The following is a 21,583-nucleotide window of genomic DNA, read 5'->3' as shown; positions in this document are numbered from 1 at the left end:
TTTATGGTTTGCCTTTCTCCTCCCTTTCTCTCTCTCCTTTTTTAATAACGCTTTGTTCATATGTTTTGTTTCTTCAATTCCACATATGAGTATTACTTAGCTATAAAAAAGAATGAAGTCTTGCCATTTGCAACCAAGTGGATGGAGCTAAAGTGTATTATGTGCTAAGCGAAATAAGTCAAGGAAGACAAATGCATATGATTTCAGCTGCTTCTTTTTATAAATGGAGGTTTATTGGAACCAGGGCCAGGATCCAGGTGAGGTAAGCGAGAAAGGGTCAGGCAGATACAGGATCAAAGCCTGTCTTTACTTAAAATCTTGATCTTCTGTTAGTCATGGAATTTGGGCATTAACTTTGATTTTTGAAACATTGCCTTTATATCCTTTATATTACTGAGTTTTCTGGTGCCTCCTGAAATTTTTGTGCATGAGGTAAATGAGCCATTTTCCTCACCCTTGTCCTGGTTCTGCAAACCCCATGTCAAGACCCGTGCTGTCCAAATGAACATGTATTGCTTTTGTGGTCAAAAACACAAGTATTAGTTTAAGTTTTTAAAAATGTTTAAGCGACCTAAGATAAACCCAAGACATCTGAAGATGTGTCGCCCAACAATACAGAAAGGCACCCAACTTCACCACCTAAAAAGGTGAATATTCAACTCCTTATTTTCCAAATAGATCTGATCCTACTTATGCAGTGAGTACTCAGCAAGTCCCATGGATTAATAACAGCAGGAGAGCCATTTTTAGATAAAACTGATGATGCTTTCATGGAAAGGTTCCAGGCAGATTAAAGTTGCATAAGACATAATGCTTTTTGACTGCTTAAATATGTTACGATCATAATTTTTTGTGACTTCTCCAACAGAGAGATTTTTCTTATTTACCACGTTCTCAACCGGTAACTAATTTCTTCAGGCAGCTTAAAGTTCTTCATTCATCTAAGTTTTTTATCCAGTTATTATATTGAAGCATGAAGGATCTTAGAAATCCATTCCCAAACATATTTTTAAGAGTGCATATGGTTTGAGGTTTGGTTAATAGAATAAATATTCGTAGGTTTTCCAAGTTAACAAGAGCTATTTTCTTTCTCTTAGCCTACCCCCCCCCCCCGCCGCCGCTTCCTTCATTACTATGCCTTATATTTTAAAGGTTGATTTGCTTCCTCAGTGAGTAACTGTGGATAAGTAGATTTAGCAGGGCCTAAAAGCTATTGACTCTCAGTGCAGCTCTAATATTACAGGAAATATGTCTATCTCAGTTTCCCTATTTGAGATTTGAGAATCCACTAATGAGAAATGTTGTCGTCATTACAACTGGAAATTAGTTATCCAGATATTGTCAATGTGACCCACATGTCCAAACAAGACCACGGGTGAGAAAAACATCTGAGTGCGTACCACGCACATGCACTCACTTGCAATTTCTGTCATCTGACTGGGTGACGGCTGGCATGACAGGGGACAGCTAGCAGGCGAGTCTGGACTTGTTCACATGGTGGCTGTGCAGAATTCCAAGGGAACATCTGGATGCATGCACGGTCCCTTGAGGTCTAGGCTGGAAACTGGCACATTGTCACTTCTAATACATTCTATTGGCCAAACCAAGTCGTAAGACTCGCTCAGATCAAGGGGAAGGGAAATAAACTCCACCTTCTGATGGGAGGAAACTACAAAGCCACTGTTGCAGAGGTACCTGGATACAGGGAGGAGGATAGTTGTAATCATTTTGCAAACAAACTACCACAATTAATAAAATTGGAAAGCCTACTCATTTACCTATAGTATAGCGGCTTCACCTTGTGATTTTTTTAACAACGTTATCATGGGAGAGGCGTGGGAGAGAATTTTTGTGTTGCTAAAACCACCTGCAAATGCAAAATGGTGACTGTCTGATGAGAAAATGGAAAAATTGAAGCACATTACATTCTCACTTATCTGGGATGATAATGACTGACTTTCCCGGTTCTCGATGGTTATAGGAGGTTGAAACTCTTGCCCAAAGTTTCTGAGAGATTCAGTATTTGTTCGAGGCAGGAATCCCAACCAGACTGACATCTTCCGAGTTTAGATATCGAATTGTTTCAATTATAGATTCTTATTATTTCCTATTGTCACGTATGTTTTTTAAGTGCCAGTAGGGATCCAGGAACTTTACATGTATCATCTTACTTAATTTGATAAGTAAACAGTACCCTCTGAGATAGCTGTCATTTACATATTACGGTATAGGAATTGAGGCGTACAGCCCTTTAGTAACTGGCTGGAGGCCACACAACTAGTAATTGGCAAAGCCAGGGCTGTTTAAAGCACTTTCATTATTCTGTAGCGTCTTTCCATTGCTTCATCCTCTTGAACCATACCCTGTGTTATCCTTAAAAATAAAAACTGCCAGTTATTTTGCCAACAAAAGATGGGTTTATTCAAGAATGAGAGAATTGCAATCTGGGACAAACAACCTGCAGCAAAATAGTAGGCAAATCTGAGGAACAAAGGAGAGGTACACTTTTTTGAGGAGAAAAGGGGTGATTTGGGAAGGCTTGTTATAAACTAAAAATCCACTGGAGTAAACTGGGAGTTCAAAGTATGGTGGCTTTTCATTGGCTGAGCTATTGGTGGGTGGCAGGGAGCGGGGAGCAAGGGTGGCAGGGGGAGGTGAGGAATGCGTCTCTTCCTCCAGCTGGAATAGTAGAGTAGTATCCACATGCAAGGTCAAGTCCGTGTAACATCAAGTTCATGTGTTCCTGTTGGGTCTGCAATTGACTATGAGAGCTCCCCCTGCCTATCTCCTGACTCCATTTTAGTGAGGTTTCCCATTACTTATTTTCTTAATTATTTTTGTTCTTAATACTTAATGTCAGAATGCAAATATCAAAATCTAACTCACTGGGAAATAATTATCCCATTATAAAAAAAAATAGAGATTCCTTGTGGTATCTCAGGATGTTTATTTTTTTATATTTATTTGTTTTTGAGAGGGAGAGAGAGAGTGAGCAGAGGGCGGGGGGGGGGGCGTGGTAGCTGGTGCACAGAGAGAGAGGGAGACACAGCATCCAAAGCAGGCTCCAGGCTCTGAGCTGTCAGCACAGAGCCTGACATGGGGCTGTAACTCACAGACCACAAGATCATGACCTGAGCCAAAGTCAGACATTTAACCAACTGAGCCACCCAGCCACCCCGTATCCCAGGAAGTTTAAATGCTGATTTGTGGATGTCCAGTGTGGGTAAACAGAACATATTAGAATCATCTGCCTAATGGATACCCATTGGCAGTAAAGATCAATTCAATTTGCTAAAACTCGGTTTTCTATAAAACTTCTCAAGAATGTGTTTATTGGATAAACCAAGGGTTCATTTGAGAAAGAAAGTAACCTTTTCTCATTCAACTAAGTGTTCTCTGGTGGCCTCAAAGTTGGTGCCCTCCCAGGTGTTAACATGTGTCCTGATCCCACCTGGTCCATAGCCTCAAGCCTACAGAGAAGGAGAACACTGGCTCCTGGGCCAGTTTTGGGTGTGAACCCCAACTTTATCAAGTACTGTATCTGTAGCCTCGGGCTCTTCACTCGGCCTCTCCAGGCTACTTTCTCAGCAGTAAAATGGGATTGGTAATGCTTATGGACCTCTAATATTAAATGAGATAATGCATTTAAATCAAGTGGTTCAGATGCTAAGTGCTATTGATTTGTCTCTCACCATGCATTTTTCAACAGAAGCTAGCTCAAAATAAAGCGCAGTAAGCAAATGACCCCACAGTGTGAGCCGATGTCACTTGTTTGTTGTTCTTTTTCATTGTGCATTCCATACCTATCCTCCCTCACCCGAGTGAATATTTACAAAACAACAAAACGTGCATTCAACAGACAGGGTTCTCACCCCAGCTGGCTGAGTAACTAGCTGTCCTTACCCCCATCCAATTGCTACACTTCTCTGAGCTTCACTTGTTTCCGGCTATGAAACAGAGATGCTAAGGAGGCCCTGCTACTTCTGCTAATGCTGTGAGACAGCCATGTAAGAATACTAAGCACAGCACCTGGTGCTTCTTCATACCCTTGTTTTGTTCCCTTTGGCATTTGCAAGAAAGTTCACCCGTTTTTAAAACGTCCAGGTATCTGGAGACGCTTTTCCTTTTTCTCACTTGTTTATTTTGGGTTTTTCTGCTTCCCCTTCTGCGTTTCTTCAAGGTGAGCTCAGTCACAGTCGGAAACCTTCCTAAAGGCCACCAAAGCCTGGAGAGGGGCTACATTGGGAACAGACACAGTCCGGGCAAGGTAGGGGCCTGATCTCCAGAGTGGGCTTCTGGCACTCTGCCTGGACTCTGCCCACTGAATAGAGTTAGGCCATCTGCAGTGACATTCAGATCATTTTCCTGAAGACTTTGAACTAATTGGGAACTTGTCAGTGTGTGTAATATGCTTCGTGCTGCCTTCTGCTCTAGCTCTGTGCCAGAACCCAGTTCAGTGGCACCAGGCTGTCGATTGGATAGAATAGATGAGTCTTTTTGAAATTCCTCCTTTCTGTCAGTTAGCAGTTGATAATTTATGCCCTTGGTAATAATATCTCCCAGCTCCCAAAGGGTAAGCATTTTGAAAGCATTAAATCAATGGTTCTCAACCTTTTTTTAGGGTTGCACTTTTGAGAATCTGATGGCCACAGTGGATGCTCTTCTCCCTACCCCTGAAAATGGATACGTACACAAAAGTTTACCATTTCAGGCATTTCACAAACTCCCCTCCTCAATCTAGACTGTGGACCCCACATTCCCGCATTAAGTAGTTTGTATTTATGGAGGTCTGTATGGCTAGTATTGTTCAGCAGTACGCTAATGCAGGCAGGAAAGGAGCACTGTGTCTGGAGCAACTTTTTTGTTTGATGAACCAAATGATTGTTGACCTGAGTAGGGAAGGGAAGGAAATCTTAGCAGATAAAATGGATGTTTTTTAATTAGGTTTTTCTTTCAATTCCGGTATAGCTAACGTACAGTGCTATATTAGTTTCAGGTGTCCAATGTAGTGATTCGCCACTTCCATACATCACTCAGTGCTCATCACGACAAGTGCCCTCCTTAATCCCCGTCACCTATTTCACCCGTCCCTCCACCCGCCTCTCCTCTGGTAGCCATCAGTTTGTTCTCTATAGTTAAGAGTCTGTTTCTTGGTTTGTCTCTCTCTGTCTCTCTCTCTCTCTCTTTTTCCTTTGCTCACTTGTTTTGTTTCTTAAATTCCACATATGAGTAAAATCATATGGTGTTTGTCTTTCGCTGATTGACTTATAACGTAGATATTTTGTTTCACATATACTTAATGACTAACTTTGGGGACAAAAGTGTAAATGCAAACCTATTTGATCATGTTCTCGAAAAACCCATTACACGGTGTTAACCTGTTAAAGCAGTGTCACCTATGACATACATACAAATGCACGAGCACATGCTATTATTATGTAGAAGAATGCCCATATCGTCAGAAGATAGCATGTGAGATGTGTAAGGGTGAAGAATGCATGACATCTTCACATTACTTTAAAATGACTCAGAAAATTAGAGATATAGATAAAGGAAATACAGAAACTGTTAAAAATTATTGAATCTAAGTGTTGGGACTATGGCTATTCACTGTATTATTCTTCAAACTCTTGTTTGAACTTTTTATTATAAAAACTTAGAGAATAGACACATTATTTTGAGCAAAATGTTACCATAAGCACAGTCTTTTACTTTCAGACTGGATTTTCTTCATTCAGTTGAGCATCATTTTCCCTTAGGTCCAGTATATTTTTCACTGTGATTTAGAATCCTGCCCAAAGATGTCCAATGACAGTACTATAATTTAGTAAATGATAAACTTTCAGCAATGACATATTATACATTATACGACATTATATTATTATTATTAGCATTTAAGATGCTATCTGGGCAATACGCTCAGGTAGTAGGACCTGATACAAACTGAAGTACACAGAACAATTTTGAGAAGTTCCCAATGGTTAACACCAAGGCTTCAGAGCCAGCAGTAGTTACAAAGAAAGCTTCTTCAACAGGATACTGCCCATGTCACTGTCCCCTAATTCTGCAACAGATTTTTAATTCCAGTACTGAAAATAGTGCTGAATATTTGGCCAAGAAGATGGTGCTAACCATAATATCTATAGCTCCTGGCCCTATTTGACTGTAATGCAGTTCGGATTCCCAGAACATATCTTTTCCATTTCTGTTACTGCAAGGCTGCATCTGTTTCCAAAAGTACACAATTTCCGTGATGCTATTGACAGATAACAGATAAGATATGCCCTAGGAGACCACAGTCACTATCTGGAACCAGAAATTTTATTTTAAGGCCTGAACCTTCCAACATCATCAGTCCATTATAATTTCATCAGCAAAAATAGAGCACTATCTTCACTTAATGTCAGACCTGTTTCATCTTTCTGTTTATACTTTGTTTTTATATGATTAGAAGGATGCATGACGCTGGAAAAATACAGTTTACTTTTAAAATCATGTACTTCTTATTCAAAGAAAAGCTAATAATTAGAGCTCTAGATTTCCTTAAATAGTTTAATGAAGATTAGATGGCTTCCATTCTCTGAATAAATTCCCTTCTATCCTTCATGGAAGGTGAATTCAGAGGATGTTTTATCCTTACTTAGGGAAAGCAAAGCGAGTGATGCCTTGAATCCAGCAAGTTAAATACATGAAAAGTGTTCAACATCATAAGCCATTAGGGAAATGCCCATTAAAATCACAATGAGATACCAATGTACCTATTAGAATGGCTGAAATAAATGATGATAATACCAAGTGCTGGCAAGAATGCAAAAGAGCTTAAGCACTCATACATATATTGTGGGACTATAAAATCGTATAGCCACTCTGGAAACTAGTTCTTTCTAAAACTAAAAATGGTCTTGTGACCCAGCAGTTGTATTCTTGGGCATATGTCCCAGAGAAATTAAACTTATTTTTATGCAGAAATCTGTACATCAATGTTCCTAGCAGCTTTATTCACAATAGCCCCACACCGGAAACCATCCAAAGGTCCTTCAGTGGGTGGATGTGGTACATCCATACCACAGAATACCACTCAACAGTGAAAAAGGACTAAACTATCGATACATGCAACAGCTTGGATGAGCCTCAAGGAAGTTGTACTCAGTGGAAAAAGCCAGTCTCAAAAGGATAACATACTGCATGACTCCACTTATGTAACAGTCATAAAATAACTTAGATGAATACCAGATCTTGGTTATGGGGGTTAGGGATGAGGAGAGGGGATGGGTATAGATATAAAGGGGTAGCATATGGGAAGCTTGTGGTAATGATACAGTTAAATATCTTAAATGCAGTGGTGGTCACATGAAGCTATACATGTGATTAAATTGCCTAGGGTGACACGCACACCATACACAGTCACAAGTAAGTGGACATATAACTGGTGAAATCTGAATGAACTCTATAGATTCCACCAATGTCAGCTTCTTGGATGTGAGATGGTACTGTAGTTAATGTGAAATGTTATCTCGGGGGGGAGCCCAGCTAAAGGGTGCATAGGCCCTCCCTGCACATTTTTTTTTTTTTGCAACTACCTGTTAATCTGTGATTATTTCAAATTGAAAAGGTTTTTTTAAGTGCTTCCTATTACTTCCTACCACTTAGGATTGTGATGATGATGAGCATTTAGCACAGTATCTCAAGGGTGGTTAGTGTTCAGCAAAAGTCAGCAGGGATTTTATATATTAACTCTGCTGTTGCTACTTGATTGGAAGACTAGGTCTGAGAAGAGAGATTTAAACTAGAATATAAGGTCCATGAGAGCAAGGATTTGGGCTGTGTTGTTCACTGTTGTATCGCCATACCTAGACTAGTTTAGCTCGTATAAATAAGGTGCTCATGAAGCATGTGTCGAAGAGGGAACGAAAGACTGATTTTGAAGATGAAGGAAGCTATGTGGCAAATGGAGCAAGAGGGAATAACTTGGTCATATCCAGGGTTGGGACACAAATAAAATAGCTAAAATAGTGATTTGCCAGGACTGCCTTCTGGGTAGGAAAGATAAGTGAGCTGAGAAGACGTTGAGGATAAACTTGAACCTCAGTGTGATTCTCACTTCCCTAGATTGCATCGGTCTTAGGGGGATGATTGAGAATTTAAGCACCTTCATGTCAAACCCGTTGTTGGGACTCCTAGTCCGTACCATGCACTCTGCTTTTCCAGGGTGCTCAGGTGTATCATGGTTGGTGCCCAATAGAGCTGTTCTTTAATGCCATTTTGTCCACGTATTACGCGATGGCCTTGTTCCAATCAATACTTGCACTTCCGGCTAAAAGAGATCACTACCACCTTGTCCTCTGCCACTGGTATTACAGGTCCACCTGTGTTAGGCTACCAGAAGGAAGACTGGCTCTCTCAGGTTAAAGGACCCATGCAGTAGTGTCTAGGCACATGGTCCCAGGGACTAAGCCAAAGAATTGTTCATTGATGGCCCTCTGTACTAGTCAAAATTGTTTCTGCTGACCATGGCCTAAGCCTCAACACTGGATCCAAGCTCCCCAACTCTTTTCTGTCTCGGAGTGACTTTCCCACCTTTTTGAGCATCCACCTCCCTTGCAAAGCTCTAGACCCACCTCTCTGTAACTGCCAATCAAGACATCGATGTCCAATGTTGTTAAGACGCCTGTGTTCAAGAAGGTTACAATCTCAACCAAGCAGACAAAATGGCAAACACTGGCAATGCAGAATAACTGTGAAATGCCATTTCTAAAACAGGAGTTCAAAGAGGGGAGGTTTTATATTGTTACATTTCCACAAGAATGAGGAAATACAGGTCTGGTCAGAGCATACATCTCAGATACATGGGGGGAGGAGTCAGGAGACAGTGAGTCATTAGCCGTATCAAGTAAGAGAAAAGTGACATAGTTCAGTGTTGGGCTGTAGAGAAGCCATTTGCCTCCAACTTTGTTATATCTGAGCATATACGCTAATTTAAAAATATATCTAATCTCACCTATTTATTATTAAACATGCACTTACTGAGAATCTAGCACCACTATGCTAGGTACTGTAGAATAATATAAAATGGAAATAAAAAGTGGTCTCTGCCATCTGAAGGGTGTGCAGTAACAGGAAAGAGAGAAATGAGACAAATAATATAAAAGAATGAACTAGGGAGAAGATAGGGAGATAGACAGAGGGTGAATGGAATATAGATATAGCCAAGCAGTGTTCCAAGGGACCGCCATTGCTGTCCCACCTCCATGACATGAACGATCTGAGCTCCACCCTGGGCTCTCTTGGGAACAGGAGAGCAGGTCAAGAAATGGGACCAATTCTCAATATCAGTACATTTTCGACAGAGAATATTATATACTTCATATTTGTGCCCTTTGTTGTTTTCCCAAAGCTTAATTACATTTTCATTTGTATTAGTAACTATTTAAGTTGGATTTACATGATACACATTTGCTTCCTGGGAATTCCAAAACCAAGTTCAGCAAATCTGGCGTCTCTCGTTTTCTGCACATATGGAAATTATATCAAGTCCTGTAGGAACCAGGTGCTAGCATGGTGCCAGTGAAATTTCCAGGATCACAAGTTAAAATGCGGTCGAGAATCAATAAGTTGTATTAATGAGGTTACACGATACCTAGGAGATCATAAAAGAGAAAAGTTACATATACCCAAATCACAAAGTTACATTCAAATTATAGTCTTCTGTTCTCCTTAGAGTTCAGAGTTTCTTTTTTTTTTATCTTAAAAATGTGAAAGTTTTTTTTTAAGAAACCTTGTTGCCAATAATATTGCCAAAAATTAATCAGACTTCCAATTTTATTGCTTTCAAGATGCACTTTAAATATCTAGTGCCCTTTCCATCTGTTGGGTTTATAATTTTATAGACAGAATCGTGTTCTTTATATTCTTCATAGTTTTTGCTAGCTTCTCTTCAAACCAGAATGCAGGTCAAATGCATGATTAATAAATTAATCGTAAAGTTGATTGTAAAAGTTATGGCCAGACCACTGTTAATTCACTTAGGTACATCCTTACATATACCACTTAAGTTTAAGTGATCTAACTGCTGTCCTTTCTGTCTAATTTCATAACAACATATTCTGGGATGTTAGCTCCATGAGGACAGAGATTTTTTTGGTCACCTCTGTGTCCCTAGAACCTGGAAGAATGCCTGGCATATAGTAAGTGTCCAATAAATATTATCAAATAAGTACTGTTAAATGACAGAATTTTTTAAATCAAAACTTGCTATTCAGAGTCTCTCATTGATGCTTCAGGCACTGGGATCGTGATTAATTTTTTTTCATTGCTCTTTCCTTGAAACAAACAGCACTGGTCCTTCAAGTGACAGCAATAAATTGAACACTGGGGACACCGTGCTTCCAAATAAACTAAATATAGACTAGTATCATACATCCACAGTGATAAATGGGACCACAAGAGGGCCCCACTTTTCCCACCTACTGCTGAGCTATAAAGTCCTTGATACAAGTCAACCTGATATACGGATAAACTAATTTGCAGAGTTACTCAAACCTGTGCTATTGCGAAGGTCATAAAAAGTGCCTCCATGACCTTCAGGAGACAAAACCAATGTTGAAAATTCATGACAATTAATAGGTGAGTCTAAATAATAATGCTGGGAGGGACAAAGATAAGAAAATAACCTCTATTCTTTCTGCATTCCCAGGCATCAACTTTTTGTACCAAACAAGCACAAATAAAATCTGTCATTTTGTGTTCAAATCAATCACTTGGCAATACTATTTTCTTGCCTCCGTTGGAAGTCAGAGCTCATAAATAGCTTTTAATTTACATAAACTTTTTATTGTATTTGGAGTCTAGTGCCTCCAGTCTCCTTCCCGCAGGCCACTGCAGGGAAAATTCCACTTTCTTGTTTCTCCAGCACTTAGGCTCTGGAGCCCAGCTGTCTGAATTCACATCCCAACTCTGCCACTTACTAGGTCTGTGGCCTTGGACAAATTATCCAACTTCCATCCGCCTCAGGGTCCTTACTTACTAAAGGTTGCAGAATGGCTATAATACTTATTTGGGGGTTCAATGAGATATTTATACATAAGGCACTTGGCACATATTGAACTTTCAATAAATGTTATCCATTATGACTGCAATCTGTTTGATTTGTGGCAAACCAGTCTGTGATTTGTTGGACTTCTCCTTAAAATTCACATCATCTTAGACACTCCTTCCTTCAAAGAAGTAAGGCAATCCAGACTTAATATGGGGGTGCATTGGGGGTTCTTTACTAGTCAAAGGAAATTTGTGTGACTAAAGCCAGAATACCACTAACAGATTGTGTTCGACTGGCATATCGAAATGATTCGTTAGCAGTTGTGAGAATTGCTTAAGCGATACAACAAAGTATATCAACAACATCTGGATTTGGGGTTGGGGGGAATGAGAGATGTCAGTGGCACTGGGTTGTTAATTCCCAAATTAAGTGAATTAACACAGGTGCTTAGTAACCTGAGTGCAGAAATAGGCGGAGGAACTTCCCACTGAGCTCTCTCCATTTATAAAGTGAGGATTACTGTCTTCTTTGTACCAACTTTATAAGTAAGATTATTTTCTTAAAAAGAGAGATAAGAAACCAGTCTATGTTTATATAATGTTTGACAGTAGTATATAAATGAAATAGACGATGGATGGATAGACAGATGATAGACATTCACATTACATATATGATACCTGCTCAGAATTTTTTTGGTAATGGTATATATGATCAGTAAAGTTTGGAAACGCTAATAATATGCAATTGTGTAGATTTCAACTGGTCAGTTATAATGCACTTCTGCATCATGAAGATCCCCTGTCCCCTTGCCTTACTGGAAATCCCTTAATTGTATTTTCTAACAATTTTAGAGTAGATCACAACAAATGCCCCATCTCACCTGTTATGAGCAACTGCCCTCTCATGGGATAAGGTTTTTTCAAGCTTGGACTGGGACCTTGTTTCATTCTTTATCCAAACCATGACTTTCAACAGATGTGAGAGATGCTCATACTGGACATGTTCACAGATCATTCCTGCACTGCCTGGCTTCCTGGATTTGTGAACTTGTAGTCCAGAATGTTACCTAATGAGAAAGGGCTCCAGCATAAATTGAATTTATGGTTCTGATCCAGATATTTTCCTTTTCCTTCTCACGAGCAACTTCAAATGTTGAACAGAAACTTGCCAAATTCCCGGGGTGTGGAGGGGTCTTTTGGTTCAGGCTTGGGTTCTGCCTTCTCTGAATTTTCCAGCCTCCAGAGCTTCCTGATCAAAACCAGGCCCACTATACCACTAAGGTATATGGGATATGAAATGCTGGCATAGCCTTGCCAATCCTGTATCCTTCAGACTACGCCAATTCGTGGGACAGGGACATGGTCTGGAGCCAACTCAAGGAAGTATAATCTGTCGTGTCACCTCCTCCTCACTCAGCTGCCAACCCAGGATATGCCCAGCCAACCACCCTGCAGTGTCCTACACAAATCACCTCCCTCCATCCTGAAAAGTGGAATTTTACCCTTCCCAGAAGCCACTTGGTTCTCTAATCCAGTTCACAACCTTGGGCGTGCTTTTGTCTTATAATTTGCCATTATTCTCCCTTCTGACTCCTAATATGTATTGTAAAGATGTTGGAGCTAATCCATAGTGCTTACTATGTACCAAGCACTGGTCTAATCACTTTACATGTATTAATCCATTTAACCCTTACAACATTCCAAAATAGTTACTCCTTGTATCCCTACTTTACAGAGGAGGAAACTAAAGCATAGAGAGATTAAGTAACTTGTCCAAGGGCACACTGCTAATAAATGACAAAAATAGGAAAATGAATCTGAGAAGTGTGGTCCTGAATTCCATATTCTTAACAACTATAAGATGCTACTACTCATCCTGCATTTTTTTCTTCTCTTATGACGACTATTTAAAAGGCAAAATGCTGTTCCTTAACTGTCACTAAACAATTCCATTTTCACTCTCTCCATTTTGGGCCATACCTATTCTTCTGAAATTTTTTCCTACTATCCCAAATATTTCATGATCATGGGAATTAAACAAACCATCAAAAGGCTTTGCTCCAAGATGTGAGCTTCTGTTGCCACACTTTTCACTTAATTTCCACCCTTTCTCTCCATCCCAATGTGTTTCTTTAAACCAGAGTTGTGAAGCGGGTTATTTCTGTGTCCTGGGCTGCCACCTCCAATATTTCACTAACCTTTGAGATTCTTACTTTCCTAATGGGCAGAGATAGTAGAATAATTACCCAGCAACCAATGGTAGAAGTTATTTGAACTTAAATCTCTTAGTATTTCTTTTTTTAGGGATTTATTTGATCCCTCCCTCCTTAATGTTTTAGGTAGTGTGCTAAGACTGAAAAGGGAAGGAGACAGTGATGATTGTGCATCTGATTAAGTCGTAAGATTTCTTTCCTTGTAGATTTTCAGGTTCGAGACTTCTGAAGGGTACCTTCCAGTCTTCCCATAGACTTTGAGGTTCATCTCTTTCCAGAAGAGAGGTTTTGAGGGGCACCTGGTTGGCTCATTCGATTTAGCATCCAAATTCAGCTCAGGTCATGATCTCGTGATTCGTGGGTTCAAGCCCCACATCAGGCTCTGTGCTGACAGCTCAGAGCCTGGAGCTTACTCTGGATTCTGTATCTCCCTCTCTCTCTGCCCTCCCGTACTCACACTCTGTCTCTCTGTCTCTCTCAAAAATAAATAAGCATTAATTTAAAAAAAAAAAAAAGAAAGTTATTGTTACAGCTGAATATGTTGAAAGAAAAAGGAGACAGTATTTCACACTTCCTTGTTAATTTCTTAATGAAAATCCATCTTTCCCCTCCACCCAACCTTTCTAAATTCCAAGACATCAAACTAATGTCAGTTAAATATTGGATCAGTATTTCTAATCACAGGCATCTATGTTTTAGATGACGTTTATGACAAAATAATGGTACTTTAAAAATTTTTTTATGGACTTTACAGTGCTTCTTGGTCCTTGGCACAATAAATTCTGGTGCATTTCTCAGGATCTAGTGAGAGATTATAGTGGCAGAAGTTTATGGATGTTACTTGACTATTGTGAATAATTGCTTATCTTTCTATATCTGATGGCATGCCACTGTCCAGAGAAGTCACCCCTTATCTTACACAGTTGTCTTTTGGCATGTGAAATCTTCCCAGCGACCCATTTGATCATGCGAGTGACACATAGGCTGTGTGGCTATGACGCAGCTAAACTGTCATATTTGCCTGATGTTGGTGTGTCTGCGGTGGAGGTGGGCGCCTGTGTCTGGGGGGAAGCTCTGTATAAATTCAAATCAAACACGTTGTAGTCAAGGAAATCATCTCTCAACCAGTGGTTTCCGGGGGATCAAAGGAAGAAAGACAACTTAAGGATTTATGAATGAGTTATAGTGCTAAAAATACATCCTGAGTGGACTAATGGTTTTATAATGGGGGGGGGGGGCGATGGGGCCCTTTCAAAGCACCTATCAAATAGCAAAATTCCCATATAGAATTGGGGTTTCTGCCGGAGAGAATAACAGATATTAATGGCATCATTCCAGTTGTTCAATCACTCAATTACTTGCAGTGATTAAGGAGGAGGCCAGCTTACATTAAATAAAGGGTTGAATTATAGAATACTTTCTTTTAAGTAAAAGATGTATCCCTTATATTCTGGCCTGGTGGATGTCCTGCTTTCATGAATGAAGAAGCAGGTCTGTGTTGGTGCACCACAGCTCCAACCTGTGACCCTGGGAGATGCAGTTTATGAATTCTTTTAAATATTCCTCAAGAATTTCCGTGTATGTTCCCAATAGACTTAACAAATTTTTCCCGTGGCCAGCACAGCCTTTCAGCTGACCACCAGGGATTGGGCTTTCAAATTGCTTACAGGCCAAATGTGCGGTATGTTGGTGTGTTTAAAGTCAAGGGCATGCAAAAGCAAAAATGCATAAGAAGAAGGCCAAGATTAATCCCCGAAGTCCCATGAGTCTTCATTTGAAGAAGCTGTCTTCTGTCATATACGATGGGTTAAAATAAAGTGGTCGGGGGTTCAGTGGCCCTGAAAATAAATTCACAACACCGCGGTCAACCTCAAGCCCAGATAGTGAGCTAAATAATTCAGTGGTTAGAAACACTGCAGGCCTATAAGCATAGGCTATACACGTTTGGATCACTCCTTTGTTGTCTTCACCAGTTACTTCCGGTGTAATTAAAACCCATTTAAAAATGAACTCCTAACATAATCAGCACCACTGCTTCACCATGCAGTGAAAGTGAGGCCAAGTCAGGTGAGCATGAGGGTTTACCAGTTGATGTAGGTGAGCCCCTGAAAATGAGCAGTTATCATCACACGGCTCATTTTCCATCTCTTTTGCAACAGGGCTACATAAAAGGAAAGTGGAGGGGTGTCTTAATGGCTTCGGTTGCCATTTATATATATTCCTAAATATACATGCGGTAACCTGATGTATATTCATGTCCTCAAGTTACACTTCAAAGAAAACTAATGATGTCAACTTCGGCTGACATTCAACAGTGGGAGACTTTGTAAAGGATTTCAGACCTTTCTCTGCAACCAGTTTTTTCTTTGTAGAATCTATGTACTTAGGCATTTTCTTTCCATTTATTGTGTCTTGTGACCCGTCTTGCTTGTGAGAGAAAAAGGAAGTCAGTGGGGCAGATATATTTTCTCCCTTTCAGACCAAAAGACAGGCTTGATCTTTTTTCCTTCCTCAAATATTTTCTTTAAATATATATATTTTTCAAGGCACACCCTTAGCTGGTTATGGTTTTGCTCTTATAAAGACCACCCTGTTCTTTGCTGCATTTCATCCTGTCCCTTCATGTTCTGAAGTGTCGCTGTGGTATCCATTCCAGCTCCTAATTATTTGTCTGCCATTTAGCCACAAGGTGTAAATTTGCTAACTGAAAAGGCGTGCTCTGACAGTTCATCCCAGTGTATGTCCAAAGGCTGAGCTTGCTGCACTGGATAACTTCCCTGGGGGAATGTTCTGTGGAATGTGGGGCCATTTGTTGAGCCGTCTGATGTAGAAGAAGAGAAAATGAAAGGACCTGCCAGAGAGAAGCGGGATCATACAGTGCCTTCAGAGCAAAAAGGGAAATCAAAGACAAATTCCAGGTCCACATCAATCTCCAAGCATGTTCCTGGGGACTAGGGAATCAGCAATAGTTTCTTACTCGTATTTTTAGAGAAGTCTCTGAGAGAGAGCCCCAAATCAGGGGGTTATGGCAAAGTTAGAATGCCCAAGGGCTGTGCCCAAAAATTATCACCAGTGGAAAACAGTTCTGTCTGGGCCTGAGGCATACAAGCTCTTCAAGGGCCTACAAAAATGTTTGGAACCAGAAGAAAAACATATATGTTGGTATTGACTCTAAAATCTAAAAAAAGTTTTCTATAAGAATATTAAATGTTTAATTGAATGTCTGCACATATTTAATATCAACTTCATTAAGTGCGAAATTTAGTCTTCTTAAAATTACATTATATGTGAAAACAAATTATGGATTCAGTTTCTCATGTTCCAAGATTTCAAACGTGCCAATCATAATTAAATGAATTACACATAGCCAATAACTTGAAATATGAAATTATAAGAATCCTTTCCAGTTTTTTACACGGAAATGTATATTTTAGGTGGGAAATGGGAGCATCTGAACATCCTTACATACAGACATGTGTGGTAGGACTAAAAAGGAGAGCCTAGGGTTTGTGAAGTTTCCAGAACAGCTCTGCATTGTGTAGTCTTCTCTGCATGTGATTGATTATTCATGAAGACATAAATTACCAAAGACACTGATGGGGAGGACCAGAAACTAGACCAGGAGTAGAGTTCTGGGTTGTTCCTGCTGTATGCACCCATAATTGAGGTACAGGGACAAAGGAGGTGGTCCAAGCATGAAGAAGGTCACAGGGCACCTGTATATCATTAGAAAGATCACAGGATAGTGCCTTGGTTCTGCTGAAGGAGTGTGCATATTAAATTGACAAAGCAAAGCCATCCAGTTGGGTCATGTTAGAACTCTAATGTCCCTTTGTTGGAGTTGCGTTCTCTCCTAACAGATGACTAGGCCCTCAGGTGCCCTTGTGTTTCAGTCGACTTTTCTTGACTTGACAAATATTTCCATTTTTAGAATGGCAAACTTGAAGTGAGGGAGGCAGAGAAAGTGTAGTATCTGAATTCTGCGTGTGACCATCTTAGTCTTTAATCCAGTGGCCTAACTTCTTCAGGCTTTATTTTATTTACCCTATATGGGGTGGTTGAATGTGGATGCCCTCCAAAATACTTGGAGAAACATTCTTCCTTGTGATCCCAACCCCCAACAATAACCACTGGCAAAGGTTTGGTATGATTCTTACAGAAATTTTTTTCGTTACATATGCTAAAGTATTGTTAATTTATTTTTCTTCATAACATGAGATGAAAAATAAGATTTTAATTTTTTTCACTTGAACAGTATATCTTAGATATTTTTGCATGTCCATACAAGTGTACTTACCTCATTTATTTTAATGACCACGTGGTAATTCCACTGCATGGATGGGCCATAATTGATTGAACTGCCCTCAGCTGCTGGGCACTTGGGTTGGCCATTCAACTTTGAGTGTTCAGGAGAATGGGCCATGTGCCTAAATAAACCATTATATATTGGCTAATAATCTATACCTGTTGGCCCCCTGCGTTGGTTCATTCCTTCCCAGAAGCAGAAAGAACCAATCTTTCCTTATACTGATGCTTGTCATTAAATGTAAAACCTCTGTGTGATTCATCATTTATTTATTTGTCTTTTGTTTTTGCCTTTTTCTCTTACGCAGTCGTCCACAGCCAGGGACAAGGATGAGCCGGCTCTACCGGTAGGAAGCAGTGGCTGTGTCTGTACCTGTTTGTGTGCCTGTGGAGAGTGTGGGGCAGGGGAGGGAGGAGGAGGGCTCATGTGCTCAACAAACCATTCTCCCCCTTGGGATACTTAAATGGCTTAATCTGCTGGTATATATGTATACTCGGTCCTATAATTCGTGTCAGCTGTGTTCTGATATTCACTGATGTTCAAATTATTTCTGGGACTAGATTTCAAAGCATTAGAGTTCTCTCTTTCATTTGGCATAAACTTTTAGAGGAGTTGAAAGAGTGAAATATTTCCAAATTGCATCCCAGGGGATGTTGAGCTGATATTTGGGGACAGTGTGGGATCTAATGCTTGATATCTATTTTCTTTGTGTATCTGCATGCACCTAATTTTTGGCGAGAAATTTCTTTTGGTTCCATCAAAAGAAATGCTGCATGAGACCTATGTATTTAATATATACATAATACCCCAAAGAATGCTTTACGTTCTTCTGTAGATAGGATCCTTCGCTAATGATGATCTCCACAGCAAAGTTCTTCTAGTTTCCTAGAGCGAGCGTAGTAACGGTGGTTATGACAAATTATTAGCAAAAAAAACATTTACCAGTTCCTATCCAATTAACACATCACATTCTGTAATGTGCAACATGGCAAGGAGATGACCTTCAGAGTTTTGTGTCCAGCTGTCAAACAGTGATTACATTTCAACTCTATTCGAGCCTCTTAACCTTGCCCCCAAAATTCTCTGAACCTTAATCATCTGAATCAAATAACACAATGCATTAAGAAATGTTACAGATTTTTAAGACTGAAAAGACTAGTAATAAAGATACATATGACCCCATCCTTTCTCCTGTAGGGCTCAGAGCAAAGACTTACGAGATTCGTTGAGAGCCCATAGGATATACCAGATCTGGTACTGGGCTAGAGATATAGACCCAATCTCTTCCTTTGAGGCACTCGTGATCTGGTTCACAATTGAGACATCAGTAATCCCCTCTGATTCTTCTTCAGTCAGAGTTCAGAGTACGATTTCCGTAGAATATCAATGACAATAAAATCACACTAAGAAATTCAGATTTCTCCATGTATCTTACCCTGGCACTTTACCCATACTTCAAGTTACTGTGGGTTCCATGTTTGTCTCCCAGTGTGTGGACCATGATTGTTAGTAAGTATTCTACAAAATAAAAGACCTATGGGTGCTGTCCAAGACAACGGAGTGAACCAGATTTCCTTAGTGTTACATTTCGCAGTCCAGTGTGTATCTTAAAATGCTAATGGTGGCTTGGTCTAGGAGGCAGCACTTGCCAAATGTATTTGATTGTGAAGTCCCTTGTGGGACTCTTCTTGGAAAGCCCCCTTGTGAGTCTTGAGTGTGATGGTATATATTGGAAAACCCTGTAATGTGGAGATGGTTGGGAGACTGTAGGAAATCGCATTTTATTTTTACCTGGCCCCAGAAAAATTTTATGTTGAGATTTTGCATCAGAAGTTCAAAAAGCAATTAATTCCCTCATACCACATTACCTCCCTCCCTCTTAAATCCAGCTGCCTGTAAAGTTCAGCTACTTCTTAAGTCTCTTTCCCCGTGAGAACTAGCACAGACTCAACCAAAGGAGGAGAAAGCGGTTCCTAGTCAGGATAAAAAAATCTATCAAATCCAGACGGTTTAGGGCTTCTTTTTTTAGACTATTTGCTTTTGAAGATGCCATAAAAAGAGTTTGTAAGTAACCTCATCTCTAGAAGTTCTTTCTTCGTCTCTTACCTGTCAGTTTCATTTAATTAGCCAAAGACTCACACTAGTAGTTTATGCAAAAGGAGCCTCCCTTGGACGTCAGGAAGTTTTTCTGAGGACTCAATAATAAGAGGTTCTTTCTCTTCAAATCTCACTTAATACACACCATAGGCTGTGGACCTCAGGGTAGAGATGAGGTATCCCAGGAGATCTGCAAAGTGTTCCTTTGGAGAGCAAGGAGAAAATATTAGCAGCTCTATCATTTACTTTCTATATTCTTCATAATTTCTACTTTTGCAAATGTCTTATGCTAGACAGACTTATATTTTAGTGTGCGTGGATATAGAGACAGAGATGCGTACATATAAGCATACTCAAAAATGTTATGGATGGGGTGCACGGTCCGAACATTTTAAGGATCATCCACTGGGTCAAATAAATTTTGAGAGAAGCAAACCCGAGATCCATTTCTCTATTCTCTGATTTTTGTCTGTGTGACTTGGGCACCTCATTTCACTTCTCTGAGACGAAGTTTCCTCATCTGTCTACAGGGAATAATGACCGCAGCTAGTTCACGGGCTCATTTGGTGACTGAGATAAAGTGATGGATGTGAAGCACGTAGCACACCGACTGGCATTTACTAAGCTCCCCTCCCCCACCCCGCAAAACATGTAGCAGTTGATTCCCTTAGGATGTGAGAAAGCAAGATTTGAAATGTACTTTGAAAATCTCTCATCCGGTGGTGTGTGATCATGTGACATCAATGGGTGCCCACCAGACCAAGTGAGATCTGACCTATAACGCACTTGCCTGTAGTTGCTGAGAACTAACAGCATCTTTGTCTGGTTTCTCTGCTCAGGCTAAGCCACGTCTCCAGCGAGGTGGAAGTTCTGCCTCCCTCCATAACAGCCTCATGAGGAACAGCATCTTCCAGCTCATGATTCACACCCTTGACCCACTCGCTGAAGGTAAATGTCAGGCGTTGGTCTGGGAGCTCGGTGGGGGGTAAAGGCGATGTGCAAAGGCTTCTCTTCAGAAACATGTTTATGCTTCCATCACATAAGCCTGCCAGTGTCCTCGTGTGGAACATCTGCCAGAGGAAGCCCTGGCCCCTTGGCATGCTTTATCTGCAACGCTCCGTTCACAATTGGAGAGTTTTGTACCAGGAGTAGGATCTGGGGTCTGTGTACTGATGCTCTTTTGATGCCTCCAGCATAAATAGTTTGTTATGAGGAAGAGAAGACAAAAAGGCTTCTCTCCCTTCCAGCTAGAGTGACAGTGCTCTTTCATCATCCCTCCTAAATTCCAAAATTAGGTTGTATATGAACATTAATGGTGCATTTTGAAAAAGAGAGAGAAGGGGACGCCTGGGTGGCTCAGTTGGTGAAGCGTCCGACGTCAGCTCAAGTTCGTGAACTCGAGCCCCACATCGGCCTCTTTGCTGTCAGCACAGAACCCACTTCACACATCTGTCCCCCTCTCTCTCTGCCCCTCCTCTGCATGCTCACCCTCTCTCTCTCTCTCAAAAATAAACTTTCAAATTGTTTTTAAATAACAAATAGAGAGAGAAGAGAACTCCATGCTTAGTAGGGTCGTGAATAGTTTGGGGAATGATGTTCACTGTAGAACGTTAATATTGTCCTGATTCTTTGGCAGTTGGAGGGTGGTTGGTGACCATCCAAAGAGCCTTCTTGAAGGTAAATGCTTAGCACCAGTTTGACTCCCTTTGACCAGTCACTGGGGACCTAAAAGGCCTGGTTCATCTCCTAGGGTAATCATATGAACCATCACAAAGAATCCGGTATTGTTTTCTTCAAGTTTTACTCGTTCACAATGAAGGCAGATCCATTGTGTTTCTTAACTTGCATAACTATCCTAAAAAAATTAATTTTCCAGTATGTAGCTGTCTTAAGTGTCAAATAAATCAGAGTTAAGCTGCTCACAAGGGATTCA

General features: G+C 40.4%; 1 protein-coding gene across 4 annotated transcripts in view; it reads left to right on the top strand.

Annotated features, from left to right (window-relative positions):
- The window catches only part of SLC24A2 (solute carrier family 24 member 2), a 244,902-nt gene that overhangs the window by 132,799 nt on the left and 90,520 nt on the right, over positions 1 to 21,583 (top strand). For all 4 annotated transcript variants that reach the window (XM_045470240.1, XM_045470239.1, XM_045470237.1 and 1 more), the window contains exons 3-4: positions 17,861 to 17,899; positions 20,490 to 20,598. In XM_045470240.1, the coding sequence (XP_045326196.1) occupies positions 17,861 to 17,899; positions 20,490 to 20,598 (148 nt within the window). The remainder of the gene's footprint in view (positions 1 to 17,860; positions 17,900 to 20,489; positions 20,599 to 21,583) is intronic.

Source organism: Leopardus geoffroyi, chromosome D4, assembly GCF_018350155.1.
Source record: "Leopardus geoffroyi isolate Oge1 chromosome D4, O.geoffroyi_Oge1_pat1.0, whole genome shotgun sequence".
NCBI lineage: Eukaryota > Metazoa > Chordata > Mammalia > Carnivora > Felidae > Leopardus > Leopardus geoffroyi.
Note: the sequence above shows the minus strand (reverse complement) of the source record. Positions and strands in the feature narration are given on the sequence as shown.